The following is a 20552-nucleotide window of genomic DNA, read 5'->3' as shown; positions in this document are numbered from 1 at the left end:
ATACTCTCATAAACTGCATCAAGCAATGCAAACCAAAAGTATAATGTCCGGAGAAAGTTTCCTTCTAGGCCATCTCGTACGGAAGTGGAATGGAAGTGAAGATAATGGAATGAAAGTTATTTCTTAATTTATATGGTAATTTTTTACTTCCTTTTTTATGTTGAGTGCCTAGTTTTATTTAAATTTGAAGAATTTTTCAGCATTTAATAAATTCAATTAAAAATAATGAATTTTAATGAATTTTAAGAGCTTTTGGGACAAGTTTGGGGGTTGGGATGATGGAGTACAGTGGTGGGCAACCTGTGTGATGCGGTGCAGTCGATTAATGTCTACCGGGTCAGATACTTGGTGATTTATGTCTTCCTGATCAGCTGTGAAGTCGCCAATAATTCTAATCAGAGCTTGAAGTTGACTCGGATTTTGTATGGACTTTATGACTCAACCTCAAGCTCTAATTCTGAACTAAATTCAAGTTCCAACTCAATTTTCTTAAATTTCCTTAAATGCCATCCAATTGCTCCAAAATCACTAACATAAAAAAACATCAAAATTCATGCCAAAATCCATTTCAATTAAGCTTTTCCAACATCCTTTGCCAAAAATTCATTTTCGCTCCATTTCCACAATACAAGTTGATAGCAACGAGTTCACATTACCATAAAATATTCTGGAATAAATTTAATGAAATTAAAAATTTTAATTTTAAATGTTCATGCCCCAATAAGCCTTAATCCGATTAAAGTGATTTTGGAACTAAAATTTATGTTGAAATTCAATCGAATCAAGTAAAGGAATCAAGATTTTTAGCTATATTTCATTCAGCATATCGAATATACGTTTGAGAAAATGGAGGAAGGACATGGAAAATAAGAAGAAGAAAAAAGCTTTTTTTTCCATTATAAAAGTGTTTAAGTGAAATGGAATGTAAATGGATGTAATGCAAGCGGAAGACACTTTAGAGCAGTGTTGTTCAATCTTCATGCCATAGCACACCATGGTACACTGAACAAGGCATGTGATTCCTGGCATTTCTACAAAAAATGTGAGTTGCACATTAGTGAGGCTAAATGGACTAGTTGACTAAACAAGGTTTCGCTTAGTGACATCATCTGAAATAGTTCAAAAAAGCACAATACGTAGGAATGACGAATAATACGACGACACCCGGAAGACTTGATTCTGGTCTGAAATCAGATTTGATGAAATGCAGTGTTTGGCAAGGTTTAAGACGATTTAGAGCTTGATTTTTCAGCTTTTCTACGTTATGTGCCTACGTTATATTCTACGTTATGTGCCTTCTGAGGGTATATGTAGCATAGACAGTAAACTAAGGTACATGCAAATAGGTATGGTCAGCATGCAAATAAGCTCATCCATCCAGTGTATAATATTTACTCAGTGAATGTATTTATTTCAGATTTCGTTCCCATTTTAGTCAGCTACTACTTAGTCAAGTCCAGAAAACAGTTTCTAAAGTTTCAATCAAGAAAGCCTTTCCTGACCTAGTTACCCTCGGATAGGCAGCAGGGACGGGGGTTACGCAGGGTGCACTAACCCAAAAATATACGCTCAACCCTGGAATTCTTAGTTATTGTCTTTAAAATGGCTCATATTTATGAAATATCAACAAGGATGATGCTAGGATTCGAACCTTGGATGTTAGCATTTGAACCCGGGATGTTAGGATTCAAACCTGGTAGTTCAAATTCAGCACCTGCTACCTTTTCTAAGTGAGCTATCAGAGCGTATCTTCTTGAAAATAATCAAACACAGACCGTTTAAGACCTTCTTAGTTAAGACCTCCGTAATTAAGCTTATGAACATTTTCCCAAAGATTCCACTCCTTTGAATGTCCTTAAAAAGAGAAATTGATGTGAAAACTATTTGCAATATTGTTATTCTACGTTTTAATGAAATTTTATTCGTGCTGTGTACTTTATGTCTGTAAATATTGCTTAACATTTGTCCATTTCAAAATAAAGTGGTTCCAATTACGGACCAATGGTTGAATTAACACTAAATAAAGGACATTTCTTAAACACAGCGTGAGCGTGACAAATGTCGCTTTTTTCAGCATTCAGATGAAGTAACAGATAAGGAAGAATCATTTGACATGATGAGAAGGAAAAAGTGAATAAATTGATCGACATCCAATTGAAATCGACATTGGATATGTCATGAGAATGAATTTCAATTATTGGAAATCTGACGAAATTACAGAACAGTAAAAAAGCGAGATATTGGAAAATAAAAGCTTCCGTCATGTTCAGTTCGTCTTTATAAATTCATTACTGAAAAGAACGATGATAATGATGATGATAATGGGAAATGGTTTGAATTGCATGATATTAAAAAGACATGAAATTTTTAATAAATTACAAGCAAATATTAGCATTTTTTAATATATCATACAGACAATTATCAAATATATTTAATGATTTCCCAAATACAAATGGAAATGATGTCCTATTTTAGGGTGCACTGAAAAAAAAAAAAATTTGAAAACATTAAAAAAATTTAAATTTTGAAAGAATTAAAAGTTTAAAAGAATTCAAAAATTTAAAAAATTCAAAAACTTGAAAGAATTCAAAAATTTGAAAGAATTCAAAAATTTGAATGAATTCAAAAATTTGAAATAATTTAAAAATTTGAAATAATTTAAAAATTTGAAAGAATTCAAAAATTTGAAAGAATTCAAAAATTTGAAAGAATTCAAAAATTTGAATGAATTCAAAAATATGAAATAATTTAAAAATTTCAAAAATTTAAAAGAATTCAAAAATTTGAAAATGTTTAAAAATTTGAAACAGTTCAAAAATTTAAAAGAATTCAAAAATTCAAAGGAATTCAAAAATTTAAAAGTATTCAAAAGAATTCAAAAATTTAAAAGAATTCAAAAATTCAAAAGAATTCAAAAATTTAAAAGAATTCAAAAATTTGAAAGAATTCAAAAATTTGAAAGAATTCAAAAACTTGAAAGAATTCAAAAATTTGAAAGAATTCAAAAATTTGAAAGAATTCAAAAATTTGAAAGAATTTAAAAATTTGAAAGAATTCGAAAATTCGAAAGTAGGTATTTAAAAGTTTGAAAGAATTAAAAAATTTGAAAGAATTTAAAAATTTGAAAAGATTCAAAAATTTGAAAGAATTCAAAAATTTGAAAGAATTTAAAAATTTGAAAGAATTCGAAAATTCGAAAGTAGGTATTTAAAAGTTTGAAAGAATTAAAAAATTTGAAAGAATTCAAAAATTTGAAAGAATTCAAAAATTTGAAAGAATTCAAAAATTTGAAAGAATTCAAAAATTTGAAAGAATTCAAAAACTTGAAAGAATTGAAAAATTTGAAAGAATTCAAAAATTTGAAAGAATTCAAAAATTTGAAAGAATTCAAAAATTTGAAAGAATTCAAAAACTTGAAAGAATTCAAAAATTTGAAAGAATTCAAAAATTTGAAGAAGTTCAAAAATTTGAAGAAGTTTAAAAATTTGAAAGAATTCAAAAATTTAAAAGAATTCAAAAATTTGAATGAGTTCAAAAATTTAAAAGAATTTAAAAATTTGAAAGAATTTAAAAATTTGAAAGAATTTAAAAATCTAAAAGAATTTAAAAATTTGTAAGAATTCAAAAATTTAAAAGAATTCAAAAATTTGAAAGAGTTCAAAAATTTGAAAGAATTTAAAAATTTGAAAGACTTCAAAAATTTAAAAGAATTCAAAAATCCAAAAAATTTAAAAATTTGAGAGAATGTAAAAATTTGAAAGAATTCAAAAATTTTATAAAATTCAAAAATTGGAAAGAATTCAAAAATTTAAAAGAATTCAAAAATTTGAAAGAGTTCAAAAATTTGAAAGAATTTAAAAATTTGAAAGACTTCAAAAATTTAAAAGAATTCAAAAATCCAAAAAATTTAAAAATTTGAGAGAATGTAAAAATTTGAAAGAATTCAAAAATTTTATAAAATTCAAAAATTTTATAAAATTCAAAAATTGGAAAGAATTCAAAAATTTAAAAGAATTTAAAAATTTAAAAGAATTCAAAAATTTGAAAGAATTCAAAAATTTGTAAAAATTCAAAAATTTAAAAGAAGTTTAAATCTCCCAGTCTCATCCAACAAGCACTCAAGAAAGTGACATAAAATACCACAAGAACAGAAAACTCAAGGAAATCATTAACAATCTCAACAGCACAGAAAAATTTCACATCCTCACATTTTACATATATCCTCAGCATCGTCAATGTTTCCTGCATTTGGCTTTAACTGAATAAGAAATATTTCATACGTTATAATCTTTGCTGTAATAGACAAAAGAACCTTCCTCGTAATCGAAAATTGCTTCATTCCAGTAAATGCAATAGTATCCGTCATGACTTCATGATTGAAGATGCTGACCTAAATTAAATAAAAAAATATCTTAAAAAAATGTATATATTTTATGAAACATATGGTAATAAATCACTTCTGTACACCATCCTGTACGGGGAATAGCTCTGAATATTTTTAACGGTTCTTTACTTTCCTCATGAAGGTCAGATGCAATCGTGCCCAAAACGAATGTTCGAATTATGAGCGATAAATTGGAGAACCAGAAATATGTTATATCCATTGCGGATCCCTTGAAACTAAAAAAAGAGAGAGATATTTTATGTATTAAATCATTATGTATCTATAGCCACAATCAGGGGGGGGGGGGGGGAATGGAGTCAAGGGGTATATTAGGCTGGTGTAGTTCAGGACTTGCCCGAATTTTGAGTTACTTAAGGTAACCTGTCATGTAAGTCGCAAAAGGTCTATTAAGGACGGTCCTGGATGAATCGTCGATTCGTTGTCCTAAAGGCAGTGTTGGTAGTGCCTGTGTGCATAAATGCTAACCACCAAGGTGTGCCATAAGTAAATTCACTCCAGACAGTCCCAATCCTACCCCATTTGATCCACAGATCATCAACTGACCCCCAAAATTTAATCCCAATCCACAATCTGACCATAACTTACTATAAGCTCTTAAATAAATGTGCGCATATGATGAATGTATTCTTTCCAATAGCCAACATCGCAATTCGATTAATTGAATCATCAAAATCGTTTACTAGCTTCCTTAATTCCGAATATGTTGTACGATACTTCCAATAATAATCCGGCATCATACCACAACCTTTTGATGCTCTCAACTCCGTATTGATTTGTCGAAATGCTGCTGTGAATGCTAACGAAATGTTAATGATAAATAAATCTCGATAAGCCCAAGTAATCGTGATCAAATAGCTCATGACTTTTGCTATAAATCCAATCACTGGACTGTATTTAATGTGATGAAATATGTGTGGATATGATGTTAAATAGAAGACTTTGGTTTGATGTTCCCATCCGCATTTTGATGCCTCAAATAAGACGGTTAGTGATTGTAAAGTATATTCAGCTATGGAATAGAGTTGTTTGATTAATTTACTGGATATGTGTTGTACCCGAGTGGCATAATCTGGCAAAATTGGCAAAATCAACTGTCACAGGCCATTAGGGCACCTTCAAGTATTTTCCAAAAGACGGTACCCTGACAGTGTCCTAGCATCTTAAATAGTGTTGCGCAACCTTTGTGTCGCGACACATTAGTGTGGTTAGCCTTTATCACACATGAAATACGGTCCATGTCATTTTGTAGGCTGACCAGTGTGCCGTGGCACACAGGTTGCCCACCTCTGGACTATTCTGTACTACTCGGGCTAATCTTTTGTATCTTAATTGCCACAAAGCTCGTTAAAAAATCACAAACAAATTTCTAAAACTAACATAAATAATTCATTAGTCAAACTTACCTACCGCTGTTGTCACTAAAGCAATGAGAATCATATTCATATTCTTGTGTAAGCTCTTGTTGTCATAGGATATTTTCATTTCCATAGATTCCCACAAATGAATTAATTTTGGCCATTGTTTACTGACTTTATAAAATAAAATCGCATTAATGAAACTTCCAGCATATACAATAAGGACAATGAAGTAGCCAAGAGACATGTTCTTGCTAATGAATGTCCATATGATAGTAAATACGAGAAATAAAAATGAACCACTGCTGATGATGATGCTGTAGAAAAACCAAAATGATTTCCATGAAAATTTCAATTGTGAACCATCTTTGTGACAAGCACCGTCGAGTGGCATTAAACCTAGAAATTGTCCGAACACTAATGTTTGATAAAAGCAATTGTAAAATGACATTCTGTGGTCAGTAAAGCTACTTTAATAAAAACTGAAATGTCTTTTTTTTTATTAAAAAAACATACTTTTTGCTGCGTATTTTACAAAATCACCATTAGCGTGCATGTTTAGTGTAATTTCGTTTCATGCTTTAACGACATTGATTGCTTTGCAAAAACTCTCCATTTTGCCATTGGTTTTAATTAAAAATCATTTCTTCTGTAAATATGAAAAACCATAAAAAAAATTAAAATGTCAGTGACCAGTAATCAGTATTGAATAGCACAAGTCGGACAAACTGATAGACAGACTGACGGACAGACTGACGGACAGACTAACGGACAGACTGACGGACAGACTGACGGACAGACTGACGGACAGGCTGACGGACAGACTGACGGACAGACTGACGGACAGACTGACGGACAGACTGACGGACAGACTGACGGACAGACTGACGGACAGACTGACGGACAGACTGACGGACAGGCTGACGGACAGACTGACGGACAGACTGACGGACAGACTGACGGACAGACTGACGGACAGACTGACGGACAGACTGACGGACAGACTGACGGACAGACTGACGGACAGACTGACGGACAGACTGACGGACAGACTGACGGACAGACTGACGGACAGACTGACGGACAGATTGACGGACAGACTGACGGACAGACTGACGGACAGACTGACGGACAGACTGACGGACAGACTGACGGACAGACTGACGGACAGACTGACGGACAGACTGACGGACAGACTGACGGACAGACTGACGGACAGACTGACGGACAGACTGACGGACAGACTGACGGACAGACTGACGGACAGACTGACGGGCAGACTGACGGACAGACTGACGGACAGACTGACGGACAGACTGACGGACAGGCTGACGGACAGACTGACGGACAGACTGACGGACAGACTGACGGACAGACTGACGGACAGACTGACGGACAGACTGACGGACAGGCTGACGGACAGACTGACGGACAGACTGACGGACAGACTGACGGACAGACTGACGGACAGACTGACGGGCAGACTGACGGACAGACTAACGGACAGACTGACGGACAGACTGACGAACAGACTGACGAACAGACTGACGGACAGACTGACGGACAGACTGACGGACAGACTGACGGACAGACTGACGGACAGACTGACGGACAGACTGACGGACAGACTGACGGACAGACTGACGGACAGACTGACGGACAGACTGACGGACAGACTGACGGACAGACTGACGGACAGACTGACGGACAGACTGACGGACAGACTGACGGACAGACTGACGGACAGACTGACGGACAGACTGACGGACAGACTGACGGACAGACTGACGGACAGACTGACGGACAGACTGACGGACAGACTGACGGACAGACTGACGGACAGACTGACGGACAGACTGACGGACAGACTGACGGACAGACTGACGGACAGACTGACGGACAGACTGACGGGCAGACTGACGGACAGACTGACGGACAGACTGACGGACAGACTGACGGACAGACTGATCCATTTCCCAACTCTGCAATCATCAAGCTTTCCATTTCACTAAATTTAAACAAAAAAATTCCTTTAATTTTCCATGACAACAAACTCTTCAAAAATATCCATCATAAAACAGGAAGCGAGGAATGATGGTCCTTATTTTTTTGCAGAACATAAAATATGATGAAATTCAATTAGAAGGGTAATCAATCAGCACAAACTTTTCCCTAGCTAGATTCCTCTTCCCTTTTTTGTAACTGCTGACTCGAGTTTGTGATAATTTTTTCTCTATTTTTTCTTTTATTGACTTAATGATTTCAATTGTTCATTTTCTTTAAAAACAACAAAAATAAGAAGGAAAAAGGAAAAAAAAAGTTAATGGAATGGAAATGAAAGTTGGTTTCTATTTCGACATCGATTCTCGGTTTTTAGAATGTACTTAAACTGATTTGCATTTGATGATTTTAAAGCAGCTTATGATGCAGGAAGGGATGCTAGCTCGTATACTTGCTTGCTCAATTGTTTTGTCCGTCTGTCCACTCATCGGACAGTTTTTAAATTAGTTTGTCCGACGATGTGTCTGTCTGTCTGTCCGTCAATCTGTCCGTCAGTCTGTCCGTCAGTCTGTCCGTCAGTCTGTCCGTCAGTCTGTCCGACAGTCTGTCCGACAGTCTGTCCGTCAGTCTGTCCGACAGTCTGTCCGTCAGTTTGTCCGTCAATCTGTCCGTCAGTCTGTCCGTCAGTCTGTCCATCAGTCTGTCCGTCTGTCTGTCCGTCAGTCTGTCCGTCAGTCTGTCCGTCAGTCTGTCCGTCAGTCTGTCCGTCAGTCTGTCCGTCAGTCTGTCCGTCAGTCTGTCCGTCAGTCTGTCCGTCAGTCTGTCCGTCAGTCTGTCCGTCAGTCTGTCCGTCAGTCTGTCCGTCAGTCTGTCCGTCAGTCTGTCCGTCAGTCTGTCCGTCAGTCTGTCCGTCAGTCTGTCCGTCAGTCTGTCCGTCAGTCTGTCCGTCAGTCTGTCCATCAGTCTAGATTCCACCCCTTAATTCATTTAAGATGCAAAGTAATGAAAAGCGAGCATTTGAAGAAACACAAACAAACATTATAATGTTGAAGTAAGTGAAATTTGTTACATAAGAAGAAGCTGATGATAATAGAAAAAAGTTCCAATGAACTTTAAAGTTTGGAAAACTTCTCATCACCATCATTGTTCACTCACCTCCTTAAATGCTTCTCTTTACATTTCAGCAAAAGAAATAATTAAATTTGGATTTTATTGCGTTTTTCTTCAAAGAAATTTGATTACCATTCATAAAACTAAAGTTACGAGCTTTTATACCCTAGAAATGTTTTAGTGCTTGCTAGTTTACTGTATGTAAACGTATTTGTTGAGTAAAGTGTTGATTCATTTGCAAGTATAAAGTGAGTTTGAGCTTCTAGAAAGGGGATTTTTTTTTTGGTATATTTTGAATGAATTGTATTAGGGGAGGAATCAGAGTCTAGGGGGGTGGAATGAGAAAAGGATGAGGAAGGGATGTTTAGGTGAATCGGGGGTATCATTGGTTTTTGGTTCATTTCTGACTAAGCCCCTTATTTGTACATAATTTAGATGAAAGGTCAAGGCACTAAAGAGTAGTGAGTTGAGGAAATTTAGGGATTAAAGGGTAATATCCTGGACGCGATTGAACTGACGGACAGAAATACCATAATAAATTAATACCGTAATTCCGGAATTGAAATTTTGGGCCAGTATTTAAATCCATTATCCTGGGTATTATTGACATCAAATATAGTTTGAATCTTGGAGAATTGGGAACAGAGTTGCAAAACAGCCACCTGTGACTGGCAAAAACCTTACAACTTCATGATTATTTGTACGTTTTTGTGAGAAAATACCACAAAAATTATCAAGAATTTGTATTGTTTTTGCCTGCCACAGGTGCCAGTTTTGTAACTCTAATTGGGAAAGCCGAAGCCTGATTCTAAAGCTGACTAAATGTCCAGTGCATAGCATCTCATGGTGTTCCATGTTTCCATTAAATGCACCGCTGGCTTTCGAGCCCTGTGCCTGGATATGTACTTGAAAAAATAGATTGAAAGCCTGCCTGAAGGTTGACAGCACCACAATCAGGAATGGAATGTAAAGGCTAACATGTCCGTACCATCTCCGAACCCAACATGCACAAAGAAATCAACAGAATAGTTTGAATCTCCCACAGACCAACTTAGTAGCTTAATAATTAACAAAATGCAATTTATAGTAATTAAAAGCAACTGATTCATTATAATTAATGGACATTCCTAGTTTATAATTTTATAATTAGCTACATATATGATTCAGCACATTTCTATTTAAATTTATTGTAATTTAGATAAAAAAATCTAAAAAAATATTCCATCCAACAAATTTATGATGTTCACTAATTAACCAACATTTCTCATCAAAAAAATAGTCATTTAATTACACAAAAAAAAAGCTGCTGAAATAAACAACTTTTAAATTAAAATCCACTTTAAAGTCACTGCATGCACGTACAAGAAACTGAGCTATTAAAGCTATAGAAAAATATCCAACAATGTATGCATGTCACTCGGAAGTATCTCTTTTTTTATTATTATAAACTCTGGCTTAATTACATAGAAAATGAGAAAAAAAAGCTATAATAAGTCACAGTGCCATTGAATGCAGACAAGTGGATTATAATTAAACTGAATGACGCGACATAATGCTATATGATGAATTTATGACAATGTTAAGTTCTCAAAATATGAGCACCATGTGCTGTTGTTTTCTCGAGTTCCTCTGTCTAGTAGAACTAATTCAAATGTCACGATTGTTCCGGTCATCTAGGAAAATGAGAAAAAAAAAATTATGTTAATGATTCATAGTTGAATAGGACATGTTAGGTAATTGATCCAAAATCTGGCTTTAAGCACACGTGCATCTAAAATGGTGCAGGATTAGGTTCTGACATGATACCAGAGTGACGCCGACCTAACGCAGGATTTTGGATCAATTAAGCGATTTATTATAATCTTTTGGTTAGTTATAGGTTGATAAATCTGCTGATAAAGGTTAAGAAGTCGTTAAGAAGTCTGCCATATAATTTCCATCCTAGATTCATTAAAGTTAAGGCAACTAGGTGTCAATTTCATTTGAATGACAACCATAAAGACAGATAAATCGATTGAATAAGCAACACTCCCGATCGGTACATATTGATATGTTGCCACCACGGCGACGACTCGGTAAAGTTAAGTTTCTGCCACTTGGCAAATCCGGTTGTTTTCGCCAAGTGGCAGCCACTTGGCTTTAAGTATACGACCGACTCGTCGCTGTGGTGGCAACATTTCAATTTGTGTCGATCGGGACTTCACCAACTCCAATTTCAGCCCAATTGTCTGTCAGATATACGACCAGGTGCCTGTGTCTAAAGGGTTCTCTAGATCGATACCAAGAACAAGACTTCTCGGTCTCGTGATTTGTCGAAATCGAGACTTCGAGATATTCACTTATAGCCTTGGTTTTGATGTATGACTTGATATCGATCTCGGTCTCAGTTTCGATCATAGTCCCGGTCTCGGTCCCGTTCTTAGTCTCCTTCCCGTTTTTAGTCTCGTTCCCGTTCTCAGTCTCGGTCTCATCCTCAGTCACAACCGAGACTTCAAAAAACTCTGCTATACCTGTTTCTGGTCAGAATTGTTATGACAATTCAATACAATCACACTATACAACTTTAAACAGATATAAAATCAATCATATTAATTCTCTCACCGATAAAATCAATTGCCTAGTGATGAAAAAGAATCCACATCCAGTCAATGAAATATTTTCGAATGATATTAAATCCATTAGTCTCTTTTGCTGAACGATTGCATAATACATAAAATGAAACATAAAGAGTTAATAAAATGAAATTTGATGAGCCTGCATGTGGCTAGTCAATCGGATAAAATTGGTATATTATTTAAATAATTAAAAGTGTGCAGACAGGATTAAGCCCGAGGTGACAAAAATATGTTGGAACTTGACATCAACTGGACATTAACAAATAGTTATAACGTATTTTTGTCACTCGGGATGTGCCAGACTCTTATCAGAAAACAGTTGGTACGGTTCCTTCACGTCTTGTCGTCAAGGCGGCTACTCATCAGTGTCCTGGCGACTACTGTGTGCTACTCGGGTTAGTTAAAGGAAATGGACTAATTTTCACAATACCAGGAACAACACTGAAATTTGCCTGAAATTCCCAGCTCCATATCCAATAAATTGTTAAAACCAGAGTGTGGCAGTCTCAATTTCGAGCTTTTCGAACTTAGATTGTCGAAAAATTCGAACTTACATTGTCGAAAAATTCGAACATTTCGAACTCAATTTATTTTAAAATAAAGTAACGGCCAAAAAAAATTTGAATTTTACGGCAATTTTATTTTTGTTTGAAAAAAATTAACGGTCGTTTTTGAGACAGCCACACTGGTTCCAACCCCGAAAAATCACAAAACCCTTTCACTTGACTTACATCATCACCCCAGCATGCCGATGGTGCATTTCTAATAGCTATCAATGGATATTGTGCCTCCATTTGTATATTTGAGCATGTATACAGTAACACAAGTGTTCGAAAAATCATAAAACAGAGATAAAAGTAAAAGTAAATGTGGTTAATCAGGAACGGTCGATCTGCATATCTAAAAATAAAAAAAAGAAAAGAAAATCAAGTTAAAAATAATAGAAAAATTTTCATTTTCATTTTCTATTTTAATTCTGACCTAATAGCCTCGAAAACTTTCGTTGCGATGAGAAACAGATTCTGCAACATACTAATGAGTATCAACAGAGCTATTTTTCTATCAATAAAATGTAATAAATCAACAAGATTTGTATAATGCACGCGCATATCAAGCCAAAATTTACGATTAATTTGACTTGATTTTGCATACTTTAAACGTCTATTTAACTGATTAAAACGTGTCGATAATCCAAGACTAATAGTTATAATGAAATAATCAACAAAATTCCATCCAAATGCCATTAATGTTATGGACCATTGAAAAAATGGAAATATCCACCAATAATATGGTAAAATATCATATAAATGTGGTCTTTCACGTCTCATGTAGTTATTAAGGAAGGAAAGACTTGTAACATTACAATATGTCAACTGATAGTTGTTATCATGTAGCTCCATTCCGATAAACATAAGATGCTCAATCAAGTAGAAAATGAAGAAAATAAATCCAATAAGATAGACCTTGATTGATAAACTAAAGCGACTCATTGTGTACGGCTCATAAAGAAAGGGACGCTCCTTATCGTACCAAAAGACAACAATTTCTTTCCATTTTGTGGCTAAATAGAAGAATATGTATGCTCGTGCAACAGCAAATCCATAAAACATGATTAGCTCTATCAGATTGTGAAATAAGGTTAGACTCCTGTTTTTTAAGCTATATTAAATATGCCAGTCCATATCCTTACCGACTTGTATCAAGCTAAATCCATTCTCTACAGCCTTGATTATCATCAATATCACTTCAAATGTACCAAGACATAGGAAAAATATTGTATAAATTACACGAATTGATGTCCACTTAAAGTAAACATTATTGCAATTCCTTTCAAGAACTCCGCATGATGGCAGATATCCAAATAGTTGACTAACTAAACATACAACGAGAGAGAAAATGATGGAAGAAGAATATGAATGGATGGGATGAAAGGATGTAAAATATATTCAGAATAAACATTAACTTGTTAGGATGTCTGGATTGAGGTATCTTCTTCTTTTTGTGTATATAGCTTCAAGAAAGATATTTTGTGATAGAAGATGAAATAGTTGGAGTGGAAAATTTCAAGGTACAAATGTAATGACTAAGTTATCTTGGTATTTAAGGTATTTAAATCCGATTTTTTAGGTGGCAAGAGATCGCGCAGTAGGGCAAAGAACTCATGGAAGGAATCTGTCGATAGAGATAGTGTCAAACTTGGAATTGGTATTCGGGAAACGGTAGCCAGTTAATTGGACCAGCTGGGTCTATGACTGGAAAAAATGACGTTAATTATGGAGTTTCACAGCAAAGTTCCTAGAATCTAGGCTTCAAGTCTGACCATGGTTCAAGCACAGCAAAGTTAAAGAGTTACAGTGATGTCATGTCATCAACCAGATTGTAGCTAGAATGGAAACAAGAGTATGCTTCAGATGCTCTCGCACGATGCTCACCACTGACTTAGAACCAAGTGACAACTACTTGACAAGGACAACCAAATGCTTGTTGATGACTGCCACATGGTTTTAGGTATTTTGCTGCATCGTTACCATGATGGTATCAATTTATTATGTGTCGGTAGGGATTAACAGTCGGACCTGCAGTCGGGCCTACAGTCGGGCCTATAGTCTGACCCAGAGCCTAGTTTACAGTCGAACCTAACAGAAAATATAAAGCATAGTATGCTCCACTCCATACAAGACTCGAATAGACCTCGAGCTCGGAATATAACTGAGCAAGCTCTAAGTTTGGTCTAGCAGAACTGGCAGAAGGTTTCCAACGATAGAGCTAAAGGACAGACATTTCCTACCCGAACAGACCTCAAGCTCTGAATAAAACTGAGAATACTTCTAGTTTGATCTGACAGAACTGGCAGAACTGACAGAAAGTTTCGAATGATAGAGCTGGCTTCCTACCAGAAGAAATGTGCCCTTTTGGAAATACGCCCCAGTCAAGGGCGTAAGTAAGTAAGTTTGCTTCTTGTCTGTTTGAGAATCTTCCGTACCCAATACAAAACAGCTTCAAATGCCTTTTTAGATCAGAACAGAAAATCATTTTAACCTTGAAACAAAAAGTTCACTTAAAGCACTTAAACTAATCCTTTTCCGTCCGTCCGTCTATAAACAAATTCTATCACAAAACTTCTAGTTTGCCTCAAGCATTACAAAATAGCTTTAACCTTAAAAAGTTACAAAAAAAAATGTCCATCAGCATCTATAAAATATGTTAATCCAGACACACAACAACAAAAGAATTCCTTCTTCTAAGAAGGCACCGACGAGAAAAAAAAATCAAATTAAGCTAAAAGAAAAGCAACAAACCTGTTAAAATTGGTCCCATAACTTCATGAAAGGACGGAAATTTTCTCTTTTGTTGCTGTTTAAATTTAAAGACATTCCTTCGTTCCATTCCATTGACTTTGTCACCAACAAATGGATATTTTACTCTGATGGCCCATTTGTTTGCGTCTGATGCCAACATCATAATAAATATATATTTTATATATACACAACTACGTCCATTAAATGCCATTTCAGAATTTTTGTAAGTGATGAGGAAAAAAAATATAAAAAAAAGGCAGTCGTTAAGTATCAATGAAAATTTTAATTCATTGCTGACTCACCCACGAGTGACATTTTTTCCTCAAAAAAAATATTATTGAATGGATGGCGATGCTCACTCAAATTAAATATAGTCACTTAATAATTTTGTACATGTGGATGTGGCACTTGAGCAAATTGATGAGACTACTTAACCCGAGAATGAGCTTTAAATTACTTGTAGATGATAGAAAATTGGAGAAAAAAATTTTGTTTGTCATGCGAATGTAAGGCATGCTAATTTCTGAGCATGTTGAGGGTAAATTAGGTTGGGACATGAAATTTTGTCGTAAAAATTGGATAATTAATTGTGGGAAATAATGTTGAGGTGACTGTTGTTAGAAAATTGGTTAAAAATCGAGTTATTAGTGATGGCTTTATGATTGATGCAACTTTACATTGTGGACTTGAAGTGGGGTGAGGCTGGGCTGAAGTTAGGCTTAATCAGATTCTTTAAGAATGTCAGGCAAAGAATTGTGAATTTTGCCTACAATACAAAAAATAGCCAAAATAATAGCCTTCATGGATTGCATCATAGCCAGCTGGAGACATATCGAATTAGGATTCTGTTGAACCACATTCTTAAGACCTAATGTTCATAGTTAGATCCAAACCAATTACAAATTGGAAAGAATCAAGGACGTGATAAGACCTGACCCTGCAATTGATCTGATAAGACCTGAAGTGATAAGACCTACCCTGCAATATACAATAGAAGGCACATTATGTGCCAAAGACCTAATAACTGCAGAAAAGGCTGAAAATCTGGTCTTAAACAGACTTGACACTGACTTGAGGTCAAATTTCATCAAATCTGGATTGACGTCAAAGTTACGCTATCCTGGAACTTGATTTTTGGCTAAAATGGCATCGAAAATTTTATACGGCTGAAAATGAACCCAGAACATTTGATACATAAGGCCAAGGCTCTATAATTTAGACCATGATGCCATTTCACTACATGTAACGTAAAGCAATTCCTAATCAACTTCTGAAATCATTGCAGATGATTCCTGTCACATAACAAGCAGCAACATCAAAACAAGAAGGAATTAATAGACAAATGATCGACATCCCTTCGAGAATCAAGCCATAAAAATAAGAAATCCTTAAAATATTCAAATATTCAACCTTTATTTCCATACCCAATTTTAGGTCTACATCCTCAACAATTCCACAAAATATTATTTTTAGCTCACATCAATCAGCCACATTTTATTATGGACATTATGACTCAAAATAGCACTTGACTGCCTCAATATGTCACATATTTAATTTTTAATAGCTTCAGCAACACAAAAAAGTAATAATTGAGAGCACTTAACCTGTAATTCACTCATTTCACGCGAGAAAATTTCATGACATTCCATTTTTTGTTCATTTATGGCTGCACAAAAGTCACACTCAATCAGTATCAGCGCTGAATTGCATCAAAAATGTCTATAAAATTTCAAATTATTCACAGGCATTCAATAAGACTTTGTCGAGTGAAATATTCAGATTTTCTGCAAGGTTGTGTACTCAAATTTGCTGTACAGCATACAGCATAAGTAAAAACAAACCCTGACACATTTGCTTGATGACGATTGCTGAAAGATTGTAAATTATTTTTCATGGGTTTCATTTTGAAGAGTACTGGCACTAGCACGAGCATGCTGATGATGGGAATAATGGATAGAGTAAAATTTATGCTAAATTTCATCTTTCGAGCTATGCACAAATTAATTATGAGATAATTTACCTTCATCGTACCGCAACGATCAAATCAAAATTTTTTGATATTCTTATTTTTATAATTGCTTGTTGGGTGTGCCAATGGGTCTTGGTTTTTAATTTATATTTTAGGTTATTCTATGATGACTTTGGAGTGAATATGGACGCATTACGCCTGTAGCTGGAAGTATGTAAGTCTAATTGAAGCTTATTATTGTTGCCTTAATGAATACGATGATGACAGCGAAAAAGCAGCAGTGGCGTAATGATTAGAGCGTCGGATTGCCGTTTTAACGACCCGGGTTCGATTTCGGGGAAAGTCTAGTCGGATTATGGTGCTTTTTCGCTGTTTCCAGTCGCGCCAACTCGGTTTTTGTGATTCGCGACACGCAAATTGTGGCTAGTACATTATATTGGTATACCAACAAATTCTCAAGACTGAAACTAATGAAGTTTCAGTCTTATTCCTAGCATCAAGAATCCTTACATAAAACCCACAATATATCCAGAAATAACTAACATCCAACCCATCAGCATACACAACTGGAAAATAAACAATATGCAAAGGAGGAAAAGCATGTTAGGAAGCCATTGCAAATTAAAATTTCAGTTTTATTCAAGGAAACGAATGTTCCCACGCTCCATTCTTTCTCATAAAATGTTCATGCTTCAAAATTATTTTGCAAAGTAGTTACTGTAATTAAATATTTTTTATATTTTTTGTTGATGGAGATTAGAGTGGGTCTTTAAATCTTTAATGATTTTGAGTTTATTTAAAAGTGCTCACAAAAGAGATTTAAAATAATATTTGTAACGGTCATTCAAGGTCCTGCTTAACCTTTAACATCGAACGGAATCCACCTATTACTAGCACTGATATGGACTCCAAGAATTCCTAAAATCACCGTGTAAGCGTCTTAGCTTATTCGCCCAATTGTGCTCTATCGGTCAGAGTTATGGAACATGACTGCTCCGGACGAACAGTATATCGGGGTCTTCGATAGATAGACTTTTAGAGACATTTTTGGCCAGGGTGGCCATCTTTTGTATTTTTGCCGGGACGCTGCCAAACTTAGAAGTGTCCCGCTTTTTTCCAAAAGTGTCCCGTTTTTTTGCGAAAATCCTCTGGCTACTCTATTTTTGACTCTAAAAAGAAAGGCAAACTTTTTAAGAGCAGAAGTTACATGGAACTGTATCAGCTCTTTAGGGACGCTAAATAAGGACTTTGTAGATGGCAAAAGGTCGCGTGGCCGGATGAAAAGAATCGGATGGAACTCGATCGAGATAGTATCTCTCTGTATGGCCTCTGTATGGCCAGCGAAGTAAGTAAAATATGGACAACAAACGTAGACGACCTCATTTTGATGCTAATAAAGGAGATAAAGCAGAGCTCCGCAGCGATGCCTTCTCCATTTGTGTCACTCAATAATATTACCCCAGGTCATGCTAAACACCCTCGTAACTTACATTCCGAAAAAATAATTACCCACAGCAACCTCATAAACATATCTGCGCCTTTGTGGATCTGTAAGATAAATTTTATTTTTCAGCAAAACTCCTTAAATCTTAAAAAATTTCCCACAAATTCACTTTGAATATAAATAAGAAATAAAATATTCAAGCATAATAAACCATTAGCAGAAAAAGATCCGATGAAAATGAAATTTAATTAAAATAAAAAGTAAGATGTCATATGATGAACAACAAGTGAAAAACAGCGCGTAAAATATAAGACAAGCAAAATGAATAATTGACTGACGACATCAAGTTGATTTTCTCGTCGAGCTCGAAACAATTAAGGTGAACGACAAGAAGCAATTAAAATTTATTTTGTTGTGCTTTACAAACAGATTTTTTTTGTGCTTTTTAAGACGATTATTTAATTGACAATTGCACTTTATTATCTTCAAAAAGGACATTTTCTTAAATTTATAATGAAAACTATTGAAATCTTATTAATTGCTCTCGTGAGACACTGGCATTTGCTGCTTAAATTTATATATTTTTATATTAATTGCTCCCAGCTGTAAAATTGTTTAACTTTTTTATCAGAACTGCATTATACGAAAAAGAGCAGTTTTTCAATGGACATAAATTAAATTAAGCACTGAACATGATAAAATTTATGTTATTTTTATTGAATTACACCAGATTACACGATTGTTTATTGTTGACAATTAATGGTAGATAGGACACTGATGTATGCTGTAAAATAGTTTAACGTTTAGTGGTTTTTTAGTATTTAATGAATTAATACAATGTTGTTGGCACCAGACTGACCCAAATAGCACAAATCAATTAATCGATTCAAAATTCGACATCAAACCGGCTTGAATCTAGAGTAGAATCGGATTTAAGCAGAATCCGGTGATGACAGGTCAGTTTCTGAAAAAGGAACTGTTTTCAGGGTAATGGGCTAAAATTTGCAATGGATTACTTTTATGAATGTTTTGAAAAGACTCTCCATTGCGTACATTTAACAGGCATGATGACGATATACAAGATAGCTTTAATATTGAACCGACATCAAGTCGTTGCAAAGCAGTTTCCTTTGTTGCTTCATATAACAAAGCAAATCATCTTAAGTCTAAAGAATTCTGAATTCGAATTAATAACGGTTATTATGAATTCAAATCTCATTTCGTTAAATTTATCGAAACTTAAAGCCAACTTCAAGTTGATCGGATAATTTTAATTCGTACATTTAGAAAAACAAAATATTTTAAGTAATTTTAGTGATTTTCAATTGATTTCAAAGTTTAAAGAATCCTAAAGAAGTTAGACTAAAGCTCGAAGAGTGTTAACAAAGTGGAAAATAGTTGAAAAACTGGAAATTTAAGTCAAGAAACGCGAATGAATTGAAAAAAATATTTTTCCATACTCCAATTTTGGTTTAATTCAAGTTTAATTTCAAGATGCAGCAAAAACAAATGCTTCGGAATTGCAAACGACTTATAAAAGAAAAGTGTCTTAAAAACCCAAGAGTAAGTTTTAATTCAATTTATAAGTGTAAAGTTTGGCTTCGCAACATTCAAGGTATGTTTCAAATGTATTTAAATCAAAGTAAGCATAATTAAAAACTTAAAAACAATTGCATTTGATAGTTTAAAAGATACGTGAGAAATTGTCTTTAATTATTCATTTTAAAGTGACTATCACATGCATATATCTTGACTGACTTGTTTTTATTATGTTTCTTGCTATCATGATTATTTATTTCACATACTGCCAACTCTTAAATCATAGATGCATACAATGTATGCTTGATATCTTCAACCCCGAATGACACAAATGAGTAAGCTTTGTAAAACCTTTAAGATTAACACCAAATGGAAGCGGTGTAGTTTATGTGTCCATTTTCAAACCTCAACCGTCTCGGGCTGGCGTCTGGAGCGATACGGTCGTCTTGGGCTGCCGTCTGAAGCCAAACGGACGCCATACCTAGACGCCTTCCATTTGATGTTAATAAAGGGAGTTTTTCCTCGATTTGGCATCCATAAGTTTGCTAAACGTAGGCGGCTTCAATTTAATAATAGGTCAAGAGGTTTAGCAGAACCTAAAGAGCTCCATTCCAGATCCTTCTTCATTTGTGTCGCTCGGCAACATCCTCTATCGAGATAGATCAATCTAATTATTGTCAAGTATTTTTCTGTATTAATAAGCCTGAGAACTGAGCTAGCCAATGCATGATTCACACCAACATACGCAATTCTGAATATTCTGTTTATGACTCGTGTTTATGAAAAAACACACTTGACTGTTAAACAAAGAATTC

The 20552-nt window shown here is 34.9% G+C and overlaps 1 protein-coding gene across 1 annotated transcript; it reads right to left on the bottom strand.

Annotated features, from left to right (window-relative positions):
* Positions 1–4204: 4204 nt before the first annotated feature.
* Positions 4205–14996, bottom strand: LOC139094215 (gustatory receptor for sugar taste 64b-like). Its single transcript, XM_070645191.1, has 9 exons — positions 14786–14996; positions 13177–13359; positions 12468–13104; positions 12218–12386; positions 11473–11562; positions 10481–10544; positions 4991–5414; positions 4458–4620; positions 4205–4390 (listed from the first exon to the last, which is right to left on the bottom strand). Exons 1-9 carry the CDS (start codon positions 14994–14996, stop codon positions 4205–4207), a joined length of 2127 nt encoding a protein of 708 aa, XP_070501292.1.
* Positions 14997–20552: the final 5556 nt, after the last annotated feature.

The sequence above is a fragment of the Chironomus tepperi genome, unplaced genomic scaffold, assembly GCF_022539635.2.
Source record: "Chironomus tepperi strain 1889 unplaced genomic scaffold, CSIRO-AGI_Ctep_v1 contig_351, whole genome shotgun sequence".
NCBI lineage: Eukaryota > Metazoa > Arthropoda > Insecta > Diptera > Chironomidae > Chironomus > Chironomus tepperi.
Note: the sequence above shows the minus strand (reverse complement) of the source record. Positions and strands in the feature narration are given on the sequence as shown.

Coding starts and splice junctions, on each gene's coding strand:
- LOC139094215 (XM_070645191.1), bottom strand. CDS start 14,996: ATGGCATTTAATGGACGTAGTTGTGTATATATAAAATATATATTTATT. Junction 11,563..12,217: donor CGGCATGCTGGGGTGATGAT/GTAAGTCAAGTG, acceptor GCAATCGTTCAG/CAAAAGAGACTAATGGATTT. Junction 10,545..11,472: donor CTAGGCAATTGATTTTATCG/GTGAGAGAATTA, acceptor TCATTTTCCTAG/ATGACCGGAACAATCGTGAC.